The sequence below is a fragment of the Penicillium canariense genome (assembly GCF_028826845.1).
Source record: "Penicillium canariense strain IBT 26290 chromosome Unknown utg000003l_segment0_segment0, whole genome shotgun sequence".
Lineage (NCBI taxonomy): Eukaryota > Fungi > Ascomycota > Eurotiomycetes > Eurotiales > Aspergillaceae > Penicillium > Penicillium canariense.
The window spans coordinates 3,375,535-3,395,560 of NW_026622730.1; the positions used below are offsets into that span (position 1 = coordinate 3,375,535).

At 51.5% G+C, this 20,026-nt stretch overlaps 7 protein-coding genes across 7 annotated transcripts; 2 read left to right on the forward strand and 5 right to left on the reverse strand.

The window, feature by feature from the left end:
* Positions 1-691: 691 nt before the first annotated feature.
* Positions 692-2,430, reverse strand: ptcA (type 2C protein phosphatase PTC6; the record flags this gene model as incomplete). Its single annotated transcript, XM_056688211.1, has 2 exons — positions 692-2,256; positions 2,307-2,430. The coding sequence occupies 2 exons, from the start codon at positions 2,428-2,430 to the stop codon at positions 692-694; spliced, it is 1,689 nt and encodes a 562-aa protein (XP_056543766.1).
* Positions 2,431-3,165: 735 nt separating this feature from the next.
* On the reverse strand, positions 3,166-5,053 carry N7482_006087 (putative RNA splicing factor (Pad-1); the record flags this gene model as incomplete). The annotated part of the gene is made up of 4 exons (XM_056688212.1): positions 3,166-3,424; positions 3,492-3,971; positions 4,039-4,347; positions 4,407-5,053. The coding sequence occupies 4 exons, from the start codon at positions 5,051-5,053 to the stop codon at positions 3,166-3,168; spliced, it is 1,695 nt and encodes a 564-aa protein (XP_056543767.1).
* Positions 5,054-5,746: 693 nt separating this feature from the next.
* On the reverse strand, positions 5,747-6,989 carry N7482_006088 (fatty acid alpha-hydroxylase; the record flags this gene model as incomplete). The annotated part of the gene is made up of 3 exons (XM_056688213.1): positions 5,747-5,900; positions 5,957-6,205; positions 6,268-6,989. 3 exons carry the CDS (start codon positions 6,987-6,989, stop codon positions 5,747-5,749), a joined length of 1,125 nt encoding a protein of 374 aa, XP_056543768.1.
* A 2,475-nt stretch (positions 6,990-9,464) lies between these two features.
* Positions 9,465-10,694, forward strand: N7482_006089 (uncharacterized protein; the record flags this gene model as incomplete). The annotated part of the gene is made up of 1 exon (XM_056688214.1): positions 9,465-10,694. One exon carries the CDS (start codon positions 9,465-9,467, stop codon positions 10,692-10,694), a length of 1,230 nt encoding a protein of 409 aa, XP_056543769.1.
* An 835-nt stretch (positions 10,695-11,529) lies between these two features.
* Positions 11,530-13,151, forward strand: N7482_006090 (uncharacterized protein; the record flags this gene model as incomplete). Its single annotated transcript, XM_056688215.1, has 2 exons — positions 11,530-12,328; positions 12,424-13,151. 2 exons carry the CDS (start codon positions 11,530-11,532, stop codon positions 13,149-13,151), a joined length of 1,527 nt encoding a protein of 508 aa, XP_056543770.1.
* Positions 13,152-13,806: 655 nt separating this feature from the next.
* N7482_006091 (CeGAL family transcription factor) lies at positions 13,807-16,768 on the reverse strand (the record flags this gene model as incomplete). The annotated part of the gene is made up of 5 exons (XM_056688216.1): positions 13,807-15,295; positions 15,357-16,126; positions 16,179-16,290; positions 16,357-16,613; positions 16,676-16,768. 5 exons carry the CDS (start codon positions 16,766-16,768, stop codon positions 13,807-13,809), a joined length of 2,721 nt encoding a protein of 906 aa, XP_056543771.1.
* A 1,463-nt stretch (positions 16,769-18,231) lies between these two features.
* Positions 18,232-19,991, reverse strand: N7482_006092 (coatomer subunit delta; the record flags this gene model as incomplete). Its single annotated transcript, XM_056688217.1, has 4 exons — positions 18,232-19,138; positions 19,216-19,412; positions 19,468-19,911; positions 19,989-19,991. 4 exons carry the CDS (start codon positions 19,989-19,991, stop codon positions 18,232-18,234), a joined length of 1,551 nt encoding a protein of 516 aa, XP_056543772.1.
* Between the last annotated feature and the right edge of the window lie 35 nt (positions 19,992-20,026).

Sequence of the window (20,026 nt, forward strand, 5' to 3'; positions counted from 1 at the left end):
CGTCCCGAGAGGATCAGCGTGATAAGCTGGCGCGTCGCGTATCTTTAGTTTGATCTCCTTGAAACCGCTCGGGAAGGGAAGCACTCGGTCGAGGACAATGAGAAGTTCGAAGCTTAGTTTGGATTGAAAATGACCGGCAACTTCCAAGGGATGGAATCTCAGCGAAAAACGGATCCGGTCATGGAATGATGTGTGAGATTTTGTACCTACGGGTTGCCCGGAACCTTGGAAGCTTTCCCCACGCGGGAGCATCCACCTATTTTTCTGGTTGAGTCGCGCAAGCTGCTACGTGTCTTTGCAGTTCTAGGGAGCAATATCGCGAACTCAACCGGTAGCTTCTATAATGTTAATTGTCGAATTATTCTCAGGCAGAAACTATCTTCTAGCTGCTTTTTCGGATTTGTTGCATGTGTGGCCGGACTTCCACTTTTAGGGAGAGCAGAGATCTAGTTTCCACACTTGATTGCTTGGTAGAGAAAAATTTGCTGATCAACATGTCATGAGAGATATAGAATAGGTAACATCTATGAAAAGGTGTACATGACAGTGAGGTAGATGCAGATATACAAGAAAGAATGACCCCCGAACCTGTCCTTCCCGCGAAACAACCGCAATATTATGTGCAAGAACACCCCATTACGAGGGTCAAACTATTTACAGGCTGACAGCATTTCTTTACAATGGGGAGATATCACGTCCGTGACCTGCGCGGATCGGTGGCATCCTGTCGCCGCCACTCGCGAGACTCCTTCGTTCCCAAACTGCCCACGCCCCCTTCCAGTCGTCGCTCCCAACCGCCAAGTCGGATGACCAGGCAAGTAGCATTGTCCCCCTCCTTGGTCACCTCAGTTGCAAAACTAGCTACATCACGGGCACCTTGCTCGGGGGTTCGGGCTTCTTTGACAATGTCAACGATCTCTTGATCTAGCAAGGTGCCGCTGATACCGTCGGAGACCATGACCAAAAAGGAGAATTCAGCCGGTCCCATTTCGATACGACGGAGCTCGGGTTCGGCGGAGACGCCAATGCGCTTGGATTGAACGTCGCCGAAGGCCCGGGTGTTGGCAAGTCCGCTCATGCGCTCCTCGCCGAAGGAATCGGTCACAAAGGTCGTGGCGTAGCGACGTAGTCGACCTGCCTCTAGAGGAGAGGATGGGTGGTGGTTCGAAGTCAGTGGAATCGCTTGTCCGGTTATAGTTGAGCAGAGTAAAACCCTGGTATCGCCGACGTGGGCGACCAGCAGACTCGACGGGCCAGCCGGGTGCCAGAAAGGTGTCGGGGTTGGAGTTGAGATCATGGCAATACTCCCAGTACTTCCACCTTTGAATCGTGACCGGCCACCGATCTTGGGACTTCGAGTCAAGCTCGGGTTATAGAGAATCTCATCTTCGTTCAGCGGCTTCTCAGCTTGAACCAGATCATCATCCTGCTTGGCCGCTTGCGCCTTGACAAAGTCCAAGTCGGCACGCAGGAAGGCATACTCCAGAACCTCCTCAATGGAAACATAGCCTGTGGAAGCGGCGTTCTCTGTGGAGTTGTCGGGGCCATAGTAGGCAAAATGTGGTGGCTTGAATCTCTTGAAGTAGCCGCCAACTAGCCGGCGCCAGTTCTGCACGAGATGCTTCTCCAGATCTCCAATGCGTTTGCGATCAGCCTCCTGCATCACCGGCAATGAACCGGTGGCGGATGAGACTTCCCCGTAATTCACCTGTTGTTGCTTCGTGCGGAGACTCGATTGAAGCTCGAAATCGGCCGCTGCGTTCTGGATATATTCATGTAGCCTATCCTGCAAAAACGTGCTGCACTCGGATCCGCCATGTCCGTCAAATACGCCGAAATAGAATACTTGCGGATCCCCACTGGCCGTCTCCGCGCCACGCGACTCGCGCGAGTCGGCTGAAGATTTTGGGTCGTTGGATCGCTTAATAGTTAGCGACGCCGGGGGTCGCTTTGCGAAGGCAGGAAGGTCGATGACACCGGCTTGGTATGTATCTTCATTTGTAGGGCGAGTACCGCGGGCAGTGACGGCTCCGAAATGATGCTTTGCGCGGCGAAGCGGGATTCGGACTACTGTCGTCTCGCGGCCTACTAGATTCTGGAGTAATGTCGGCGAGTGCAGTGTATCTCCGGTATGTGGTATCGACGCCGAACGAGGGAGTTTATGGAAGGAAGAGGTGGGCCCCCGCGGGTCCGGATGTAGCGACGACGACGGCAGGTGTGTGACGAAGTAGTCGTGGAACTGCAGGCGCTTACCCACTGTCGATGGCTCATTTTGCGGCGTGGCTTCGGAGCTATACTTCCGCAACCTTCGAGGGCGGGTGAAGCCTGCTTAAACGCATGGATGTTAGCTAGCGCAACGACGGGGTTGTCGGCCAAAAGATCTTCAAGCAATTTGGAGATAAGGCCGAGTGTAGCTTTGGGGATCCGCATACTGTAACTGCCGGCCGAGATCCAGGCCCGACCTGTTACTCGCCTCACTGAAGGAACAATCATGAATGGCCCATTGATTGTCGAGGGGGGATGGTGTAGGAAGAATGCAGTGCAGGAACAAGTCGGCGTGGGGGACACATTTCCTTGGCCCGAGCGTCGGCAGATAAGGAGATGGCCACCGGCATGTCCATTCTGCGGGTTTGCGGGCTCAGGCGCGACAAATTTATTTTTAGCGAACTGAGTATTCTTCTCGTTGAATAGTTTTCATTGCAAGGGCCAAGCTCGATTGTTCCGGTACCAGACCCTATAGCGATGCTTACAATATGCCAGGGCAGCTGGTTCTATAGGGGTGTACGGAGTAAGGCCAGCTTTCCTATCGGTCTCCGGGCCGGTATCCGACAAGTAGCGAACTACGGAGGGTTACTGAAAGAGCGATTGTCGAAAATGTAAATACGTTGGTAACACCCAACGGGACCTTTCTTTAAATGTTCAAAAGAAACAGACGCTCCTAAAGACAAAAATCATTTCGAGTAGCATGGCCGTCGTAATGGCCAATCAAGAAGCGGAATAAAAGCACGCAAGGCGAAAGATTGGCACCTACCAGGAGCAGAATCATCCGGAGAGCCTAGAAAAACAAAGAGGAACGCCAAGGGGATCTGCCTGAGAGAAAATGGGCCGTGTTAGAGAATAATGCAACTAAAACCACGGGCGTGAGTGGGACCGGCGGATTGGAGATTAGATGGCCTTGGTACGCGTGAACAAACTGCTATAGACGGCGTCCACGACAGGCTGGGCGGTGATCTGCCTGCCACCGAAGAAACGACCGTTCAAGCCCTTGATGGCGTTCTCACCACCCTGGACGCGGTCGAACTTCAGGTAGATGTCGCCTTGAGAGTTCGGATCTAGCGAGATGTGAACAACATGGCCATATTTTTCTTCGCACTCTTGGCGAACGTCATCCTCCAGCTCCTTCATCCAAACTTCGCCAGTCTCTCTGTTGGGAGAATTGTCAGTCGCCTAATTTCTGAAACGTAAATGAAAAGATAAGGGGTTCAACGTACTCGTTGGGATCAAACATGTTGCGAAGCATGACGCACCGACTGGCCATGTTCACATTGACAGGCAGCGGCTTGGTCTCGGTCTTGGGTCGGAGCACCTTCTGCTGTTCGTCGGCCGAAGGCTCGGGTTCATCTGTTCGTGCAAGCTTCCTCATCAACGCGTCCCTACTGTAGTTGTTGAAGTTCACACCCGCAACATCCGTGTCATCGAGGGCACTGGCACCGGTGCCCTTTTCGTTCTCGCGGCCGCCGCCGGCACGGTCAAAGTTGTTCGAGCCCCCAGCTTGAACGCCACGCCCTCCATGCCCGGAAAATGAAGAGCCCTGGAAATTCGGTTGGTTTGCAGATGGGCCCTGCTGACGATTCGCGTTCGAATCTGGGGTGAACTTATCGTTGCCAAGGCCCACTCGAATGGCCCGACCAGCAAGGTCAAATCCGTTCATCTTTTCCAAAGCCTCCCGAGCTTGGTTTGGATCCCGGAACCTGGATGTCATTGGATTAGTGAACCACAATATGAGACAGAATGGATTGTGGACTAGGAGACACTTACTGCACAAATGCGTAGCCTTTGCTTCGGCCAGTCTCATCCTTCTGCAATTGGACGAACTCGAGCTCGCCGAACGGTTCGAAGACATTCTGGAGGTCATTTTCAGTGATGCTGAAATGAACATTACCCACATAGAGCCTGTGAAACGGCGCGGAGTGCGATGGGCCCGAGCTAGCTTCCGGGTTGCGAGCTTGACGGTTCTTTTCGGCTTCGGTAAGCTGGGCGATGATAGGAATGCCTAGAAGCCTCTGGCCGGTAAGCTGAATCGCCGCAGGCACGGACTCTTCGCTTTTGAATTCGACATAACCAACACTGCGAATGATAATGTTAGCTTATGGGAATGAGCTTTATCTGGTAGATATAATACATACCCTTTCGATCGTCCACTCACTCGATCCTTGACGATCTGAGCTTCCTTCACGGGGCCGACACTTTCAAAGAATGCCATCAGCTCTTTGGTTCTCAGTCGCGCGGCAAGCTGTTGCACAAAGATAGTTCGTTTGTCTCGCTCATCCTCGTTAAGCTCGGGGGATTTGCTGGGGCTGCGGCGGCTGGGACTGCGGCGGCGGCCACCGTCGCGATCACGGCGTTGACGTTTCTCGTCCTCGCGCTCTCTTCGCGTCGGGCGGTAGTGACGATCATCGTATGGCGAACGCGAACGGGTGCGAGCATGTCCTCCACCACGGTAAAAGTCGCCACTGGAGCGGAAGTCGTCGCGATCGCGACGCGGGCGTCGTCGATCACTCTCCCGGCTCCGGCTCCTCTTCCGGCTTCTGTGGCTTCCGTTAGCACTGCCATGTTCGCTGTGCGGGCTCTTGATGTCCTCATCGCCATCAATATCTCGGCGGCGGTCGCGGCTGCGGTCACGGCGTCGGCGTCTATCACGGGAACGGTCGCGCTCCCGGCGGTCGGAGGGATCAGCACGAGAACGGTCGTCGCGATCCTCTGATTTGGTGACAGAGGTCTCTGCAGGGGCAGCCGTAGACTCGAGAAGAGCCTCTACATCGAGTCCCGACATTGCGGAAAAGCGGTTTTGTCGCTGGTTGTGATTTAAAACAATGGCGCGGGTCAGGGAAAAGTCACTTGGGGCTCGGTCAGAGTGCGAAAGACAGGTCAGCTTTTGACTTTCGAACCCTTTTTTATTATCTCGGTAGATGATGAACTGGTTTGCGCGAATGCTCTACCGCGATCCAAGGTTCGCTTAGAATGCGGAATGGTGGTGGTAATGCAGCGGTCTCGCGAGTCCAAAAGCGCCGCTCATGTGAGGTTGTGAGCCAGTCAGGTGACCCTTGAAGTTTTACTGTTGCCTCAGGTGTCTTTTTGCCACAGCCACCCAGTCTCTGGGACAGCTACGGAGTACAGTGAGACGACCCGAACCAAAAGATATACTTATAATAATGTAGATGTGAATGCACAAAGTGGGGAAGTTGTTATTATTATTATTGTTCATGTACACTAATAAGTGATATGTGATGTTCATAAAAGAATAAGACGGACCGGCACCCTCTTGAGCTTGTCTCACATAGCCAGAGGAGCCAGTATGCATAAACCATCCTGTGAAAAAAATCGATCCGAAACGCCGCAATTGCCAACATGATGGAGCAGACATGTACAAGCACTGGGCGTGTGGACCCGGAAGCGAGACTCCAACGTGAACTCATGATATGAAAAGCCAGCAACCGCCGTAGAGGTTGGGAGTGCCCTCATGCTTTCACTGAGCCTTCTCAACCTTGGGAGCAGGTGTCTCCAACTCAGTGCCGAACACCCGATCCCAGAATCGGCTGGTTACGCCGAATCCGTTCTCGAAGTCAGCGTAGTGGTGCTGGAGGTGGTACTTCTTGAGCTCTTTGTAGTACAAAGGAAGACTATACGACATTAGTCTCACGGTTTATTTAGATGAAACCGGAGCTGGAAGACTTACTTGCGGTGGTGGAGGAAATAGTGGGTCAAATCGTAGCAGACGTAGCCAAAGACACCACCACAGAATACCTGTACTGCTGCAAACCAGTTGTAGAAGAAGATGGTGTGGGCAAGTTTCCAGAAAGGAGCTGCCAGAATCACAAACAGTGTAGGAGGCATGACAAGCCGGTACCGGTCCATGGGCAGGTAGTGGTGGATGCCGTGGAGGAGGAAGTGAAGGGTCAGACCAACTCGGTTGTCCGGGAGCCATCTAGAAGAAGAGAAATAAGCAACCATATTGCAGTATAGGGTACTAAGATGAAGGGTTCATACTTGTCGACGTGGAAAAGAAAGCGGTGCAAGATGTACTCGATCAAAGTCCAGAGGCAAACACCACCAATCCAATAGGCGGCAGCCGCAGTGGGGTTCCCGAGGCCTTGAGCTCCAACCATAGTGCCATAGAAAACTAGTGGCAGCCAGATCATAGGCACAACATACCAGGCGGTCTTGCTGAGGGGCTCAAGGATGTTGCCAAAAAGCGGAGCAGAGGCGCCTCCCTTGTAGTGCCGAGGCCGGTGGATCTGCTCCAGATAGAACTCCTTAGAGAAGTTGCTGTACCAAAGCTGAGCAAACAGTGGCTTGTTGAGATCCAGGAACTTGTGTGTCTTGAAGTCCTGAGTATAGTCGGTGTCGACTGACAGGTCTTCTTCCCGAGACATGCCGGTGGTTTCGTAACACGGACCGGAATCCGTCTCGTTAATATCGGCCCCAGATGCCTTTGATTTTCCGGATGCATCCGAGGAAATGAATCCGACGTGATAGTCCATCAGGATCTCGTAGGCGGCCTCACTGTGCTCATGGGAAATTTCATCTTTCATGATCTCCTCCACATCCTTGCCTGCGTAATCCAAAATCAAGTCACCACCACCCGGGTGATCCTCCAAAAACTCGGTGACATCGTAGACCTTGCGACCGATAGTTATGTAGCAGGATTTGGTGCTGTTATGCGATTCAACCTCGGCGGGCGTGAAGGTCGGCAGGACCCGTCCTGGCATGTTTGCGAAAAGTTTTTCTGGGACGAATCCGATCCAAAACGGTGAGAGGGAGCGACACGATACAAGTTCTGAAAGAATACTGCGTCGGATGAAGAGGAGAGTATCGATAGGCAAGTGGCGGCGGCAGTCGATCTTGTCCGGAGGGGCGCGGTAATAAATTATATTCAGGGGACGGCGTGGCGTGACAAACGATGTTTCCGCCCCGGCAGAATTATTTATGCGCGGCGAGCCAGGGAACACAACTTCGGCAGGCGGGGGAGGGTCAGGCAATTTCTCTTGGGAATACTTGGTGATAGCCACGCATTAGGAAGGGTCAGACCATCAACTATTTTCTGATAAGCGGAGGTGTCCAAAAACCATTACTCCGTATTCGGTCTCCCAACACTGAGGTAACGCCCTGGCTGTCACTTCAAACTAGTGGCTGAAGTTTCTATTGATCAAAAAGCATGTGCCAATGTTATGTAATCGAATTCTGGGCCCGGGCTTGGAGGTACCGGGCACACGAAATATTCTGAGGCCGTAGGTTGCTTAATAGATACTAATGTTGTGATGTGTCTCGATCAACAGTTACTTCACTACCTATACATAGAGTCTAAGTACAGTGGTATTCTGTACGACTGCCGCACCATTGTGGGCGGTACTTTGTGTCTCCAGTCCAGATGAAATTATAGCTTTGCAACCTGCTCTGTACATAGTAATTAATTTGGTCAACTTGCTTTTTTACTCCGCAATAATTGGATGCCCCAGTCCATGGGTCTACAAGAGCGGCGGCTCTCGATCACAGGGTTCCTTCAGTAGATGTCCATGAAGTGTTATTTTGCAAATTCCTAGTAATCGCAGATCTTATTTTAAGCGCCGCTAATCCTAAATTTGATGTTCAGCCCTGTTATGAGGTCATATATAGCATTTGACAGACACTCTTCCTCGCCTGGAGCGAAAAGGCCGCAAAACCAAGGACATCCGACTTCCAGGTGGGTCTTGATTGCCCGGAGGCTGATCCTTCACCTGCACGAGAAAAGCTTCTTTTCCTCCCTTGGCCTCATGGGTAGACCTATATGACGCTTTTCTTTGAAATCAATCTATGAATGGCTCCATTGTGTTCTTCCTTCATCTGGAGCGATGCGCTAAGATTATCTTTACACTTTAGCAGTGAGTACAGCTAGGGGGTGGCCATCAATCATCATTCTCTAAATACACCCTGGTGTTTCTAGCCGATGCTAGCTTCACTTCAACTACTTAGGCCGCTATATGCGCTCTACAAAGGTCAGATTCCGAAAGCCCCCTGTAGCTTTTCCTGTAGTCGACAAGGTACAAGGCGCAAGCCACGTCTAAGCCATGGCTAAGGAAAGCTTGGCCGTTAGCCAAGTTCTTTATCAGGGTTGTGGGCCGTAGGTACTATAGATACTAGCTCATACATACACGCACCGTGGACACAGCCTCTGAAGTCATCCCCCCCCAAAGTCATCCATAGTTATATTCTGCTCAGCGATAAGTACTATCACCTTCCTGTATAGGCATGGCCTCCGGAGCGAAGGGGTTGTTGACATGTAGGTCCCGCACTTTTCATCCACCCCAACCTTCCATTGAGTTCTGGATAACTGGGCGATTCCTGCATGCATCATAGAATCTCGGGCGTCTTTTGAACCTATTCGACACTAATTCTTGTTTTCTCATCTCCCTGTTTCTCCCGACGGGGAGAGCATCACGTGCTAAGTCCCGAAAGAAGGAAGTGCCGAAAGGGTGTCAATTCGCTAAACCAGCGCCAGATCCCCAGTTTTCCCACGAAGGATTCGCGCAACCATGGGACTGGCGCCATTGGTTTCCTCGCTAGCGAAGTCCAGGGTTAGCCCGGGGCTAAAATGTTGCAACATCCATCACACTCGACTGCCAATCCAGCGGGACGATCCGCACGATAAAGCACATCTGCAGTGGGACCGAACCCCCATCCAATAATGCACCAAAACCCAAATACAAGTTCCGAACCACTGGATCGACGTTGGCCATAGCGTGAATCCTGCGAGGATGGCGCCGTGTCGGTATCATTGGGTATTCGCCTTCATTCGCCTGTTGCTGGCAGAGAGGGCACAGCGATGACAGCTGGCAGACGCCGCGAAGGAGTGGCCTGCGCCCGACATTCCTGATCACCCCGATCGGATCGGATACTTCGAGGTCCCCACCGGGCAAGGAGTGCACGCATCATACGCCCATACACTCGAAGACTTCCTTCCCCCCTTCTCAAAGATTTTCGGAAACGCTCTTGAAGCGATCTCGAGAGTGGGAAAACAAGTGTATTTTTCTTATTGCGAATTGAAATTGCCACAGATTAGACATCGCGCTAGCTATCCCCCGAAGTGGATCGTGTTGCCCCGCCGGGGCTTCTAGCTCCCTCATTAAAGACAGCCCGTTCTCTCTCTCCATCTCGTCCCTACCTTTCCCATCCTTTCGACCACTCCCCGCACCCACAGCCGCCCAACGATGCCGGATATGGATCGCGTTCCCGGCAACCGGATCCTAGAGTACATCCAGGATTTGGCCTCGACCAAGAAAGCTCTTCCTTACGGCCAACCGGTGGTCGCGCTTGTCTCTCAAACCGTCACCGACTCTGCCGCTCTTCTGAAGCTGGCAGAGGAGGTTGGCCCTCACATTGCGGTGCTCCAGGTGCAGGCAGACATTATCGACGACTGGTCAGACGAAACCATCGATCAGTTAACCTACTATGCCAAGAAATATGGCTTTATCTTGTGGGAAGGGAGCCGGGTTCTGAACTCCACCGTCAACTTCATGGGCCGCGGGAGCGCCGACTGGCAAACGCGAAAGGTCCTGGCCGACCTGGTCAAGCCGAAATACACACATGGAACTGCCAAGGTGGCTCGGTGGTCGAATATAGCCACCTCATGGGCGACCGGAGTGTCATTGGGCGAGCAAGAGAAGGACCTGTTGATCCCAACGCTTCGCACAGCGGCTCGGGAGGCTGTTGCAACCACCGTGAAAACCATTGAAACCCAGATCTCAGCGGCAAATGTCGAGGACCATCATGAGGAAGTTGAAGCTCCCATGTCTCCGCTTAGTACCAATGGCTGGCATGAGTTTAGCTCAGACAGCATCGGCTATGCCCTGCGGAAGTCATCGACTATCTCCGTCACCGAGTCAGTCGTCCTACAACCACATGTCGAACCGGAAGACGGTGTCCCTGCCCCACCACTACTATCACGAGGCCTGGTCCTCTGCTTGCCGTGCGCTATTAATTCAGCATTTACATTCAACTTCCGTCAAAGCACAATAATGGCAGCATGTGCAAATCATGATTTTGTTGTTGGCCTCATCGCTAGTGAACCATTTTTCACAGATTATAGCGGGAATTACCTGTTCGACCTGGCCTTCCAAGATGGCCAGGGAACACCGCACCTTGATCGCAACCTGCACGAATTTTGGCCATATTTGGAAAACCGGAATTCATTCGCCTTGTTCTCTCTCATTCCAGATGAGATCCTTCAGAATTATGAATCAGACCCCATCCGCAGCATGAACAGGGACTCATCAGAAGGTGAAACCCCACAAAGCGTCGTCAAATTACACTACATAGTGGATCAAGCATTGAAAATGCGCGATGCCAGCCGCAAAGAGAACCAGGGAAATCAGCAGCGAGATCCCTCCGTACCCGCCGGGCCCAGCATCTTCCACGTCCCGATCGTCATCCTCCCCTGATCGGGAGGTTCCTGCTATTTGAGTTCCCATGGCCCGCTATACCCTTGGCATTGTTGAAATCTCATGTCCATCTTGAACCCACGTTAGATATGCATACGTTCGCTCCTCGCGCATTGACGGCACTTTTCTCTCATCATAGATTTGTTGGAACAAAAGCCTCCTGTTTTTGCGCATGTCTCATCTTGGCGGCATTCAATAACCCGATGTTCATTTTCACGGGGTTTCCATTCATCATATACATACCTCCTGTATCCCTATATCCCTAATTGCATAATTAAAAGAAATCCATGTTTCACGAGAACCAACCAAATCAACTCAAAACCGTCTGTTTGGGCCTGATGTGTCAGGCAAGATAAAGCCACGTGCTCGTGCTTAGTCACAATCTCAAATGGAGCAGGACCCGCGCCATGGCGATGGGAGTAGCGCCGACGCACGCTGCCAATTCCAAAGTAAACGAATGTCGTGTTTGTGTTTTGCGTTTACCCCATCCCTTTTCTTTGCACACATTCATTCTGTCCTCTCATCGTGATACTGCTGTTCAAAATCCATCTGCTTCATAATCTTCGGCGCAACGCCTCTGGGCCCATACGACCACGGATTACCTCCGAATATCGACAAATGAACACTGTGGAGAGCAGAGCCAAAAAGCTATATTCTCCAGCCCGCCCCAATACAGATTGTTATGTTGAGGTTTGCCTAGCACAGCGTCGCATGGGTAAACAACTCACCAATAACCTCGACGAAGAACATCGAGTGGTGGCACTGCCATCAGAAATCGCAGTCGCAGACGCAATCGCATCGTTCGCGGCCTTCAACGCCCCCAACACCCTCAAAGATGATCTATGGGGGTATTGAGAAGGCCGGGTATTTGGATCCGCCGGATAGGCCCAATACGGCTCTTCTTAGGCCGAAAGATCCTGGTCCAAGCAACAAAAGCAGTCCAAGTTCGCCCATTATCGCTTCACCCAATGGAGATATGATCCTCAAGTACAGCAGGCTTTCTTCAGCAGAAACCTACTACTGGAAAATCAATAGCCACTTACTTGTGAATAATAGTCCCTATTTCCGGGTGCTTATAGACCCGGACAAATTTTCTGAGGGACGACTTCTTGCACAACAGAGGACAGAGAGCGCTGCGTCTGACTCTTTACCCATCATGGTGATACCCGCAACTCCATTTACGGAAATGTGTGGTGTAGATGCTATTGAGATATTCCTGCAGATCTTGTGTCTGGACTCTCTTACAGCTGGTCCCAATGCCGACGAGGATGATGATCTGGAGGCTCTTTTTACACTCAACCTGAAAACTCAGCCTCTCTCTCTGATTGCGAGGTTAATTGCAATTTCTGATTGGTACAGTTCCCCAAAGCCTGTCAAAGACGCTTTGCAGCGCGTGGACTACAACTTCGGCAAGGGTAACCCGCGGCTTAACAAATTTGATAAACCGTCCTTGAAAATGACAGATGATCGAATCCGCCAAACCATCGCTGTTGCAACATTTATGGGTCTGGACAATATTACGAAAATTATGACACACACGCTGGTGGTTCTCGGCTCCAAGCGATGGGCTCATGGGTTGGAACTGCCGAGTGATCCTTATCTTCCTTGGCAATATTTCGCGCATGGATTAGAAGGTATGATATGATTCTGTAGTGCTCGTGGGAATATCTACATATTTGCAGTATTCTGGACTCCAAGAAAGGAACTATTATTAATCACTACGTTCCAGATGAGCTTTATTTCCGGCGACAGTGCATCTTGAACACAATCACCGACCTGCAAGCACATTTCCTCCGCAAATATGGCGCACTGGAAGATACCGAAGAAACAAAGCCTCCCGCTTCAGCCATCACAACTCACTCTTTCTCCCAACATCGCCCGTTCCAGTGCCGTGCTGGACTTGGTAACGCCAGCCAATGCGATCTTTTCCATCTGGGTCAGATGACTCGTTTCTTTGCGCTGCGCGCCAAGACAATATTTGTAGGATCTACTTTGATTGATCCCGAGTTCAGCCCAATGCAAGAGGAAGTAGAAGATGGGCAGGAGATGCATGACGGGAGCAAAGAACAGCCATCGGCTACCTTGTCAGTCCCGGAATCCGACATCACAGCTCTCATCGCATCTATGAAACGATTTCCAGACTACCAGGTCGATCTCAATCACCAAGGGTGTGGTGTGAGACGTCGCTTACTTCCGATCTTGGACGGCATTGAAAAGTTTGTGCTGGACGGGCGTGGGTTGTTGGGCGTTATGTCTACTCTTTGGCAGGACTCATCAAAGCGTCTCGAGATTTCTTGGAAATTGAAACCAAGGCAGACGATCCCTCCAGTGGATATTCAATCTGTGTATCTCAAGGCCCGAGGTCCTAGGCCGTCTCAGACTCTCAGCCAGGAAGACTATGCGCGGGTGTTATTTACCGCCAAGAAGCGCATTTGGGAGGCACATCTATCCGGATAGAGTAGCATTGTTTACTGCTGGTCTAACTCTATGTTCAGTTATTACAGGTGACATCGTCATTGTCCCTTCACATACCGCGCTGGACCTCTTGGGAAGTATGACATACCGATGATGGTGTATCTGGAGAGAAAATTCCCGGGAATGAACAGACCGGTCTGGACTCTACGGTCCGTCCAAAGGTTCTTTCCGAATGGCTTAGCTGTGCTGATGGTACACGGTTCTCCTTTGCCTGGATTTGGAAACAAGCTTGGGAAAACATGCTGAGAGGTGCTCATCCTTATTGAGAGCATTGGGGGAAGTGCACGCATTTGGGAGGGGTGTACAGTATCGAAATTTGTTTAGATTAGAACGCCCCTTCTGGGGTACGAGAGGCAGATGATGACCCAGATTGACAAGCGTATATGGAGAATAGTAGTGAGGTTCCATATATAGTCTCAGAAAAAAAGAACTTTTGCCCATCTGTCCTGATTCTATAGTTAATGCACACTTTTATGTTTTACTTCAATGCGACAGCAAAATGAACAGAAAGACGCAGCGCAAGTTCAATGTGGCAGTCTGAACCCCTGTACCCATATTGGAAAATTTTCATTCTGTTGTCTTGGAATTTGTGAACTCCTCCAGCACCTCCACATTTTGTACTTATCGTAACTTCAAGTTAACACACTGCATCACCCCAGAAATACCCCATATCAAGATCCAAGTTTGGTCCTGATGGGAAGAAAGACCCTGTGATCTGGCCAGTCGCCGGATCATAGGGGAAATACTCATCGTATGAGTTTTGCCCCGAGAGAGATATCTCCGGTTCCGTAAATGTATCGAGCAGGTCGGGTGCCTCAAGGCTGTAAGGCACAGGAATTCGGAGAGGGCTATAAGGCTGCTTGATCGGCGAACAAGCAATCGAGTCCAACTCAGCGGTAATGAAATCCGCCGTGGTTATAGGAGCTGTAGGTAAAGCTGCTGATGAATCCAGGGAGATATCATCAACACTTTGGCTGTCACCAGCTTCAGCGGAGTTGGTAGAGCCAGCAGCATCAAAAAGAGAGTTATTTGATGACTCCTCATTGTCAGACATTTCACTGGTAGCTGTTCCAATGTGGGGTGAGAGACGGCGGAAGAATCCATCGCATAGCTTCCAGGCTCGTTCGGACGCCATATTAGTCATGGAAAGTGCTGATAACCAGTCCAAAGATTTTTTGGCAGCTTTCGAGACCATGGTCATTTTCTCGGGGACATGCTGCGAGTGGAATGCAAGCTCCAGTAGAAGAACCGTGGTAGCTTGCATTAGGTAGTGCAGAGAGCACCACCACGGGGAGATCCGGTGCAGCAGAGCAACATCTGGGGTGTCCGGGAACAGTGTCAGCATGTGGCACGCAGACTCGACACACTCGGCTGCCGTCTTGCTGCAGAATTCATGCGTTTTGTCGCCATCAGAGGGCGAAGGGTCAAGTCGGCACAGGCATGGGCGGGTGATACCGATCTTGGTGCTGTAGAACAGAAAGGCAAGCCCCATGCGGTGACCCAAGGGGCATTGGGAAGACTGCGTGGAGGTGAAGTCGTATGCCGAGGGCAGGTTCATGAACCAAGAATCAATCTCAAGCATAAGACTCTGAATCGTGAACTCGATAGTCGCCCACGGCGAGTTCAGCGCCTCCGGGCTGTAGAGCTTGGTCGTCATTCGCTTGGCAATGGTCGTCAATGAGGTCATCTGCAAGAAGTACAGGGACATGCACGGCGGGAGGCTCTTCAGGTACTCAGCACGACTCATTTTGGTATCACTTTCAGCGGGGGTATCATTGGTGGCCGAGTCCGCGGTGGAATCCAGGTTTGCTGCGCTGCCGCTCAATGACATTCGATCCAGAGGGCTCGATATACCGCGTCCCCCAATGCTGATCAGCTGCGCGACTTCTTCTTTTTGGAATTCGCTTTCGTCGAACGGGACTGGGAGCGGCGTGGTGCACGAGCTATCGATGATGCAGGACGGGCGTCCCGTCATGACCCCGAGAAGATGATCGACATTGTAAAGCGACCACCAGACACGGTAACGGATTTCTTTAGAAGTATCCGAAGTGCATACACCAACGTTTCGTAGGTGTAGCCCAAGAGCCAATGCACCTCTGGTGGCACTCCCGGATAACTTCCAGGCCCTACGTACAGAAAGAAAACCGTGAGGATGCGTCAAGAGATACAATTGGATCAACGACGTACCTGTTGATATGACCGGAAGCAATCAAGTAGAAACAGGCCAGACCTTCCACCTGCAATTGCTGCAGATCAGGATGATGTAGAATCTGGTCTTCCAAGCTGAGACGTCTTGCCCGGGAAAAGTACATTTCATGGTCATATTCGTCATCTTTCCACTCTGCGTTGGTCAACTGTGCATACTTCGATGCAATAGCAAAGACCAAGTTGAGAATCGCCAGCCATTTATTGCCGGGTTTCAGAGATGGCTGGCTAAAGAACACTTGGAACTGTGAAACGAATGTCGAGGTGCCAATGATTGGGAAAGACGGATGCGCTGAGGTCAGATAGGCGTTGAGCAGTTTAGTGGCCGTTTCACGCGAGGGCACCCCAAATGTATCGACTTGCTCTGTATTCGGAACATCCAAATCATCAATGTAATAATTCGAAGATGCCACCAATGGATCACTGGGGTTCTCAGGTCGAGGCGTCAGGGTTGGAGAGGGCAGGCCATTATCATCGCCTGCGTGGGATCTGTTCGAGGACCACTCTTCGACCTCATTGTTGACCTCCTTGCTCAGCTTTTGCAGCCAAGTGATCTCTGAACTTTTCCCAATAAATCCAGTGGCTCGTGCTGTCTCGTCTCGATTGAAGTCTTCCTCCGTGTGGTCCCCCTGATCGAAAGGGCCGGGTGAGGAGGTTCGGTCGGGCGGTGCTTCCGATCCTGAGCTCCATTTTCGCTCACTGACAGAGACCCGGCTGGCATCGACGTTTAATGCTAGTTCGGGAGCCGATTCCTGTGCTGCTTCAGCCTTGGATTGGACATTGGAGACGGATCGTACTCCTTACCGCTACCAAGGCAATGTTCACCAGCTGCTCATCGGAAACCCCGAAGCGATTGCTCAGTTTTCTGATCACATCTTCATAGGCTTGCACTTTGGCCGATAGACTGGCCAGCTGTCTGTTGTAAAAAGCGAGACATTGAGCTTATGGGCTGATGAGCACAAGTGGGACTAAGACTGCTGACCGTTTGGATTTCTCTCTTTTACCATCCGTATAGCAGCAGATGATGCCAGCCTCGCGGCAGTTGCGACACCCTGACTTGTCACCGGTGCATTTGGTCTTTCTCTGTCGACAAGATTCGCATGCTCGACGTACATGTCGGCGGTGAAATCTACCAGGCGAGGTGAAGGCTGACTCTGCTCCTTCTGCAAGTCGTGGAATGGCCATCTTTTTGGTACCAACTTCAGACTCAGCACTCTGAAGGGCCGGGAGTGGGTAATCCTGTATGGGCAGTCAGATGACGATTCTGCAATTGCTCGTTGAACCCTTAATCGTCCAGTTACCATGCTTAGCTGATTGCACGTCTCGGCATCGGCGCAGGATAGCTTGAATATGCTCGGTTGTTCAGTCCATGAGGGGAAGTGGATGCTCATCATGAAACCGGCAGAGATTATGTCAAGTATTCCTGGTGACGACTACTACTAGTCAGTAGGTAACTTCGAATGCTTGATCGTCTCCGTCTGCATGAATTGCTTTACCTAAACAGGTCGAATGATTCACAATCAGATGAACCTCAAGACTACCAGACAATGATGGAAATACAAGACGACGGACATCAATTGGGTTATAAAGACACAGAGGGGACATTGCGGGTCAGCTACCACTAATTGAACCGTATTCTCTGGGTCTGGACATGCGCGAAAGTCTAAAGTTCGAGTGTAAATACTCGGCAATGACGATGTCGGCAGGATAGGAGCGGTAAGGTTGCAAAATGGCCACCGAGAAGTACATGCGACGACATGCCTACATGGTGTAGATTTGCCCCATTACTTCAATGGTCGTTGAGGCGATTTTGAGGTCTTTTCTGCGCGAGTTCTCACATGTTGGCTGATTGGCCCTTGCAGTTGCCATCAGCCAGCAATGATGGTGCCGTTGCATCGGATCGGGATCGGAGATCCATGGCATGGGCAAAACCACTGGATCAAGACCCTATATTATCCATTCTTTTGTCGTTTATCTGTCCGTTGTTGGAACTTGGAAGCAGCAGGCTCTGGACTCCGAGGCGCTGTAGCAACCTAAGTAACCTAAGTAACCTTCCTGCTGGAAGAGGATCGGATCAGCGGTGTTTCTACAGAAGCCGAGGCCTGGAATTTGATACTGCTGTATTCATTAAGCAGTCCCATGGTTCCCGAAGCTTAGCGGAAGGTGAGCGTGGAGTATAAAACAACCCTCCGCGATGAACAGCGTGCCCCGTGCCCGGCTAAGATGGGCTTCAATGGCCTAGACCCCATGAGCAGAGTCAATCTGACGTTTGAAGGTGGTGGCGCTTATTTAGCTGGGGTCCCTGGTTGATACTCGAATTGGGCGGATACGATTTGACCAGTAAGAAAAACGCTTTGAAGCAGTCCATGGGACGGGAGGTACGGGAAGTTTGACGGCAGTTTCGAGTCATGTCGGACATGGGGTATCCCTATTGAGAGTGTCCTTGCGGCGCCTAGTAATAGCTTGCATCGTGGATCCATTATCCATAATCCTGACGTCGTATATGACAGGGGTATGACCGTGCTCAACATCAGAGCATGAATCGAGGCATTGTTGCACCCGAGGCATGGGATAGCATTGGGGTATGCCAGATTTCTATCTCTACTTGGAAACAGGGCTGAAATCCTTGGTAGAATCTAGTTAAGACGTGTCAATTTTTGAATGTAAAGGTTAAGACACGGCCCTCGAGAGGGGGCCTTAGAAGTCTGGGAGGGGAGTCTTGGAGGGAGGGCAGTCAAATCAGGGGGTTGCTAACACGGTTTCAAAAGCAAAAAGAAGAGAAAGAAAAATGCCAGAAGAATAGGCCTCAATCCGAACATCATTAGAAAAAAAAATGGCTATACAATCCCACCTCAAATTACTCGATCAAGTAGTTCTCCGCAACACTGCGGATGTCCTTGGCATACCCAGCACTCTCGCCCTCCATCTCCAGCAGCGAGACATCGAGCACATCTACCTCGACAAATGGTTTGCTCTTTGTGAAACGAACGCTCATTGGGAAGAACTCGTTCTCGTCACTGTCACCGGTGGACTCAAACTCGAAGCTACCAGAGGGGTTCGACTCGTCCACGGTACCCAGGTTCCAGTCCAGACTGTCACCAGAGACTTCGTACACAGCATCGAAGCTGGACACCGCCGGCTCAGATGCGCCATATGGAATGGTTACAACCACATCGCGCAGGCTATCGGAGCTGGTGAGCTCATACTCCACGGTGACGGTAGTGGTGTCAAAGCCCTTATTCACCCACACAGTAAACGTGATGGGCAAGATCTCGGCATTATCAACCGTGCTAGCTACACGCCATCGCAGAACGCCAATCGAGTTGTTTGCAGGGAAGCGCTTGGTGGTATCTTTGAGCTGGATTGCGGAGGTGCTGGTGAAGAGGGCTTTATCGACATTGGGGTGAGTGCGGAACTGAGCACCCTGTGTAGGGATGGCCTGAAGATCGAGCCGGAGCTTGGTGAAGGCGGGGTCGGTGATACGGAGCTGGAGGTCACCCTTGACTTCAAATGACTTCAGGGCACCTTCCCGGGTAAGTGTAGCAGAGATGGTCTCGGCGATAGTGATATGGATAGGCTCGCGATCCGCGGTGAGGGACTCCCGAGCCGACGTAGGCTCTTGCACAGGAGTGGAAGCTTGGGGAGTAACCAGCGGGCTGGCCTCCTCGATCTCGGGCCCTAGGTCGCCGCGGACCTTCTCGTAGATATCGGTAGCCTTGGACTTCTTGCCGAGCTGCATACCTTTACCGCGCGTGGGGAGGGGCCTAGAAAAAATAATACCCCGTTAGAACCCAGCACTATCATCATATCACTTTCCAAGCCTTCGGAATGGAGAACGTACTTGGCAAAGGTCTTCTTCTTTTCCGCTTCATAGGAATCATAGGTTTCAGGCACAGACGGGCGCGACGGGGGTGTGTAGATAGGGTAGTTTGGTGCCCGAGGGGGTACGCCGCGACCTGTTCGACCAGCCTCCTTGCGCTGCATCTCCAACTGCTTGGCCTTTCGCTTGCGCTCTTCGCTGGCCTCCAACTCTTTGTTCTATCGAGGAATGTCAGCGTGGGAAACAACCCCGCAGCCCAAAGTCCAAACATACCCGCTCAATGATTTCCTGGATCCGCTCCTCGTGACTCTCCATCTCTAAGAAAGTCTTGATTTGCGAGAGAGAGAGGTTCTCCCGGTAACCCAATGTCACCAACTCATCGAATGCGCTCAGCAGCTCGAAGGCATTGCGGACAATATCCTGCTCTTCCAAGCTTTTGCAAATGCTTGTGGTCACTTGAGCGAATAGGTGCAGGCTGTCGATGTCTTGGAGGATGTTTGATTGGCGGTTGGTAATTAGAACAATATACAATTCATCCAATGGCTGGTACACGAAGCGCACGTTGTCCTGTTCGACGGTGGTGTGTTGTGTGCCCGAGTCCGCAAGCTTGGGGAAGGCGGCAAGTAGGGCTTCAATGCGCGACCGTGGGATTTCACGGAACTGACGCGAGAGGACCGCTTTGCCTCCGCGAGTGCAAATCGATGCTGCAAGGACGACCTGTGTGGTGTGGGATAGGCGGTTAGCTCTAAGCTCTCACAACCCTCAACAAGCGCGTAGACGAGAGACATCCATACCATGGCGATCTAAGGAACAGCAAAGACTTTAAAGGACG